The sequence below is a fragment of the Trachypithecus francoisi genome, unplaced genomic scaffold (assembly GCF_009764315.1).
Source record: "Trachypithecus francoisi isolate TF-2019V2 unplaced genomic scaffold, Tfra_2.0 Contig01474, whole genome shotgun sequence".
NCBI lineage: Eukaryota > Metazoa > Chordata > Mammalia > Primates > Cercopithecidae > Trachypithecus > Trachypithecus francoisi.
Window position 1 is genome coordinate 18,847,670 of NW_022681435.1, and position 6,320 is coordinate 18,853,989.

Sequence of the window (6,320 nt, forward strand, 5' to 3'; positions counted from 1 at the left end):
TCTTAATAATGTTGTTGTAAGAGGTGCCAAAACAAGAAGGATTTGTAACAGTGCTCCTGGGGTACCTCCACCAGTATCTTTAACCACAGTGACTTCCAGGTGGCTTCTCGCCAGGTGCATGCAGGAGAGTGTCAGGGCATCCCTTTCCTGGGCAGATCAAAAGAGGATCCGGAGGAAGAGGAGCTGGTCTGTTGGCTTCGAAGCACCTGATCACTGTGCGCTCACTCAGAGGTGGATCCAAATAAAGTAAAACACCCGCTGAGAAGTCACAGCACACGTGGCAAAGAAACAGTATGTTTAGGGGACTTGGTCATTACAGCTTCCATTCCCAACTTATACCATTCAGGACCACCCAGGAACACCAGGTTCTTAAAGGATTCTGAAGTATAAATTAAAAAAAAAAAAAATCCAGGTTGCTACTAATAGTTCTAAAGGTGCATCTTAAAATCTCTTTGAGAGAATAAGCAGAATTGTACATTGTGTTATTTTTACTTTGATAAACAGATTCTTTTTGTTTGGTTTGGTCTCGTCTAAAACAAAACATACAGGTATTTTAATGTTTTGTTTTGTTCAGGTATTTTAATGTTTTGTTTTGTTTGGTCTTATCCGGGAATTCAACACATATTTTCTCTCCCCAATCCCAGCAAGAAAAATAAAAGTGGGGTTGAGGAGGGAGAGCTGAGTGTGGAAAGAAAAGTAAAGCTATTCAAGAAAAAACACAAACAATACAAAACAAAAGCTGCAGTCCAATCGTGCAAAACTTGCTTCTCTGGATAAAGCACTTCTTGACAGGTTCACAATGTCCCCATCCCCCTCCCAAGTCCTCCCATCCACACGGTGGGGGGAAGAATACAGAATGAAAGTGAAGCCATTCTTTTTCTTAAGGCTATACAGACGCACACAGAACACATGTCAAGGACCGTCCAGCAGGTGGTTCTTTCTTGGGCTCCTGCTTCAAGCCCTGACTGCAACCTGCAGTCCATCCTGGAGTCAGGAGCTCTCCTTCCATTGGGACAACAATATAACATACAAACAAAAGAGGTCCACGGTCCCAACAAGAAAATCCGATATTGACTTTACAATCACAGGTACAAATTGCTCAAATCGGTCATTTCATCTCTCCTTAAGACCTTGTCATCTAAAACTAATTAGAGGCCAGGTTTCCGAGGAATTGTCAATATTCCAAAAAACAAAAACAAAAGTACTGGAGGTTTCAAAGGAGATCATTCTTCTACAGCAACAGTCTGACGGAGGTTGGAAACGAGGTGTCCCCATTCCAGCAAGTTCAGGGGGTTTTAAAGGGCGGATTCCTGGGTCCAGATTGCCATTCCCCCACCATCTAGGGGGCTCTGTGTTTATAGAGGAAACACCAAGAAGCCCGAGAATGTGGAGTATTTCCAACCCCCCATGAGGTTGCCTCTCTCAAGTTTGAGATGCACTTTGTCTTCCCTTTCCATGAGCAGCAGCACACCATTGCTAGCAGCTTCTCGGGTGACATCCTGGTCTCCTGCAAAGGCCGAGATCACTGGGTAGCCATTCTGCATTAAACTGACCTAAAACGCAGAGAGTAGAGCTCAGCAGACCATAAAGGACCCAACTCCTACACACTGTTCTCTCCTCTGCCAATATCCCCACTCCCACCCCCATCCTACCCTTCCAGTACACATCAGGGGGCCTGACAGTGAGCCCTCCCAGCTAGTTCAGAGCCGCATCACCCCTAAATAGCCCAGTACCCTGTTTCCCTCAGCCTCAGAGACCAGGTGCAGGGGTCTTTAGCAACGGGGAACTATTAACCCAAACCTGAAAGGATCCAGTTTCAAGTCTACCCACCTGGATGGTTTGTCTGTTGTACACTTTGACCACGTGGAAGCTGAAGCTATAAATCCCTTTTCTCGGTGCTACAAATATACTGGAGGCAAGATCAAAGTGGTTGCCAATATTTACTAATACCTGAAAAAGAAGAGGGAACACAGCACACAATGGCAAGTCCCTCCTCAGTGTATGTTTTCGTCATCCTTGGATAACCAGCAACACTGCCTCCTTCACCAGCGGCCGGGAACACAAATTCAGCATCCTCAGCATTCTGGCTTCCCCAGGAAGGAAGCAGTGCTGAAGTTAAAAGATCCTAGAGCAGGAAGTAATCTCAAAGATATTTTAATACATTGTAACTAATCAAAAATGTTAAAGCATATTTTATTTATGCATTCAAAAACTGGCTGTGAATTTTGTGAGTTAAGGGGGCAGGGCAGAGAGAAAGGGATCGAAGATTGTAAGCTTGTTAAATCCTAAATTGAGTCCAGGGAGGTCTGCGGGATTATGGGTACATCAACGTGATATCTTGTCTGACAAAAAAAAAAAAAAAAAGAGTTTGATTCTGAGTGGGTAGAGAAGGGGCTATGGAGCAAGAGGCCAATTAAAGATCACTTCTGCAAGTTCAAGCTTGGGACCTAACTTTATGTGCTCCCAGAGACAACGGGCTCTATGAGGTGTGGATCTCCAGTGTTTCCCAGTGCCTGGCACACTCTGGACGCACACAGTAGGTAGTCGATGATGGGTGTTGAATGAAAGACCTTTGCAGAAAAACATTTGCTACTCCTGCTTTTCCTTACTTTTCCCTGAGCAATGTGCTGCTCTCTTGCCTGAGCTATGGTGGCCTGTAAATGAGCTTGAATAAATAGAGAATCGGCAGCTTGGACATCCTTAGCTCAAGCTAATGTGAACTCTACAACATGCAAAACAATGACAAAATTAGCCACCTGGAACGAGCTCATGATCCTGCAGATGGCTTTCCTCACATAAAAGGGCAGGGGTGAATGTTTCATAAGCAGAAATTCAAGAGTGGCGGGACCCCCATGATGACCCAAAACAAGATGTTCAACACAGACTCTGGCCACTTTGTCTGGATGCTGTCTCCATCCTCCTCATCCATAAATGCACAACTCCTTTAGAATAATAAGATGGCCTGCCTTTTAAAATAAACAGCCAGCAACAACATCAAAATCCTGGGTTTAAGATCTTGTTATGTAATCAGAATATAAACTTCAACCGGAATACCTTTGCTGTTATTTCTTACACGCTCATTATAGATAAATAACATGCAATTCCCAATGCAATGTGAAATGCTGCCAATGACGATCGCCGAAATGACTTGTGAAATATGCCTGTTTCAGCTCCTTCAACTCAGCTGGGAGCACCACTTCAGCTCCACTCAAGGGCAGGACTGAGACAGACACTCTGGGCTCCATTGTTAAGACAAGCACCTCGGGATGCCTATTCTCAGTCTCATAAGGCTATGCTCGCTGTCTTCCTTACAAAGCTTTAGAAAAGAATAAAGCAGTCTCCATTTAAGCCTCCGGAGCTGCTTCTTTCTTTCACCTCAACTCCTTCACCTCAGTTTTACATTCTGGAAACTGATAAATTCAGGTAGAATTTATCCCTGCTGTAGACGCAAGAACACCCAACCAGACCCTGAAAAGCAGACCTCAGCTCCTCATTAACTGGGGAGCCAGAGAAACATTGAACGCACCCTGCCATAGTTTGCTCATGTATAAAATTAGAATCCTGCTACTACTTATCCTGCCCTACATTACAGAGCTTTCTTGATACACAAATGCAAAGATGGATATAAAAATGCTATGAAAACTTTGCAAGACATTGTAAGTGAATAATAATAATATAACAATAACAGCATATAAAGGAAACCATACTAATAGAGTATTAGTTCCCAAATGCCTATTCCATTGTTGTCTCATTTGGACATAATCAAAATAAATAATTTTACGTTTTGTAAAAAAAAAAAAATGAATTAAAGAGACACATGCCTCCGTCCGCCCCCCCACCCAAAAAAAAACCTCAAATACTTGAAGCTTAACAATGATTAAGAAATAAATACCCTGGCTTAAATAGAGTCAAGAGTGTGTGTCTGTAGGTTTATGATTATTAAGTTTAAGAGTTGCCTAACAGACCAAAGGAAAGTCAATTAAACACGTACAGTAAAGTCCTGGTAGGTTGTCAGGGACTGCTAGGCGCTCCATTCTGTGGGAAACACTTTGGTAAAATGATTAGGCAATTAGCTAATTAGCTAAAGCTTGGAAATCTCTATAATGCTTTTAATTTTTTTTCTGAAAAACAACAGAAACCAGACGAGCAGGACACAAAAAGAAGGTGACACCTGGGCACCAATAATCCAGAGAAGGGTTTGGAAAGGCCTGATCATATCTCTGAGACCTCTGCATTGAACCAAATGGCATAAGTTAAGTGGCTTAAGGTGATGTAAGTCGCTACTCTTTTAAAAGATTTGTATATATTGCATTTGCTTTGCTTATAGTATATATTTTATTTACTATATATTTTACTTACATAATCACAATATTTTGTTTAGTATTTATATAACCATCCCTGCTAGTCCTCACGTTTTTTTCTTTTTTTTTTTTTTTTTTTAAGATAAACATCCCTCCCCCAATCCATTCCTCAAAATAAGCAATAGGCTGTATTTTCCAAATGCTGGCAGAGACTTGGGAAGACTCCTTTCCTGAGAGTGGAGAGATTTAAATGCACTCAATCCTTCAGGTGGCCACCTGGGTGACTGAAGACCATCAACCACACCGCCGTGAAAAGTAAAACGTGCAATGTTTCCTTTTGGGAAATATATTTCAAATCTTTAGGTTTACGGAACTCTTAGAAAGCTTAGACAGCCTTAAGGGACTCTCAGTCATCCAAGTGCCAAGTTGGCTGATCATTTAAAAGTTTTTAAAAAGCCACAATGTGGAAAAGGGAAAGAGTAGGAGTGCGTTCTATAAAACGGGAGGAAAGAGAGTAGCAGGGCAGAGGGGGAGGACAGAGCCTGGGAACTCCACGTCCAAGAAGCCTGAACCCCAGCCCGCGCGCGCAGATCCCCGCCCCTCTCCCCGGGCTGGGGGCGGGGTGGGCAGGCTGGCGGCTGACCTGGTCGAAATAGATGGTCATGGTGCGGTTGCTCATCTCGGACGGCTCGTGGTTGGTGCTCCGCGTGGCGGAGAAGGCCACCTTGGCGCTGCCGGAGCGCACGGAGATGCCCAGGGAGGAGGTGACGGCGCCGTCCGCCGACGGGCTGGAGTCGCACACCACCAGGCACTTGCCCTCCAGCACGATGGGCTCCGTGTCGTTCTGCGCCCGCACGGGGCAGCAGGCGGGCAGCAGCAGCAGCAGCAGGGCCAGCGCCACCCCCAGGCAGGATCCGCAGCCGCCCGGCTCGCGCAGCGCCCCCCGGCGCCAGGGCATGGTCAGCCGCAGCCCAAGGAGACCCCGGCCCGGCGCCTGCATCGGGGCTGGTGGGAGGCGGCGCGCAGGGGCGGAGGCCGGCGGGGGCGCGAGCGGCGCGGAAGGGCGCGCAGGAACGCGCGAGGCCCGCAGCAGCCTCCGCGGGCCTTTGTCCCCCGCTCTGACGGTCAAGGCCAGGGTCGTTCTCAGAAGAAAGGCGCCCGTGGACCTGTCAGGGCACAGAACCCAAAGCCTTACACCGGGAGGTGGAGCCACCGGGAAGAAGGGGGACTGGGAGCAGATGCCTGCGGCTCCGGGGCTCTCCCCGAAGGCCACCCCCTTGGTCCCGCGCACAGCCAACCCACTTTCCGATCTGGCACAACAGGTCCGGAGAAACGCCTGGGCGCAGCGGGCAGCGCATCCCTGAAGGCTCCCGAGCGGCGCGCGGGCCTGCGACGAGGGAGGGGGCCGCGCTTGTGCAGGTCCTCGTCGCTAAGACGGGCCCCGAGACCCTCAGAAGGCGTCACCGCTACCCCGCCCATTTACCAGCGCGGAGGGGGCTAAGACGTAGGCAAAGAAAAACCTACGAATGCTTGCCTTCTCGCCTTCATCTCAAGGCATTTCCTTGGAGCAGCACCAAGGAACCCTTTTCCTTTCCCTTGTTTCCCTGCTATCCTCTATTTTTCAATCCTCGAGATGTTTTTAAAGTCCATTTAAGTCCCTTTGGTATAGGTTTTATCTATTTTCCACCCGAAGAACAAACCCCAGGAATCTCCTTAGGGCGAATAAGATTAACAGGGGAGAAATGACACCACACACACACACACACAAACACACACACGCAGTAAAACCAAACACCCACTTCCAAGGTCCCTGCAGCCACTAGCGAGCCCCCTTGGTGAACCCCCTGGGATTCCTCTCTCCGCGGAAGGACCGATTCCAACGACGGAATCCCAGACTTGGCTTATTCTCCAGCTCTTGTTTCCAGACCCAAGGGATTCTCTCTTTCTGGCTGGGCAGCAGCCCCTGCAGGTTTCTGCGAACTTACGCGCCCATCTGCACTTTTGCCCCGTCCCCGCTCC

The 6,320-nt window shown here is 47.5% G+C and overlaps 1 protein-coding gene across 1 annotated transcript; it reads right to left on the minus strand.

Moving 5' to 3' along the window:
- Positions 1–581: 581 nt before the first annotated feature.
- Positions 582–5,461, minus strand: CBLN2 (cerebellin 2 precursor). The gene is made up of 3 exons (XM_033175585.1): positions 4,945–5,461; positions 1,831–1,950; positions 582–1,553 (listed from the first exon to the last, which is right to left on the minus strand). The coding sequence occupies exons 1-3, from the start codon at positions 5,299–5,301 to the stop codon at positions 1,356–1,358; spliced, it is 675 nt and encodes a 224-aa protein (XP_033031476.1). The 5' UTR covers positions 5,302–5,461; the 3' UTR covers positions 582–1,355.
- Between the last annotated feature and the right edge of the window lie 859 nt (positions 5,462–6,320).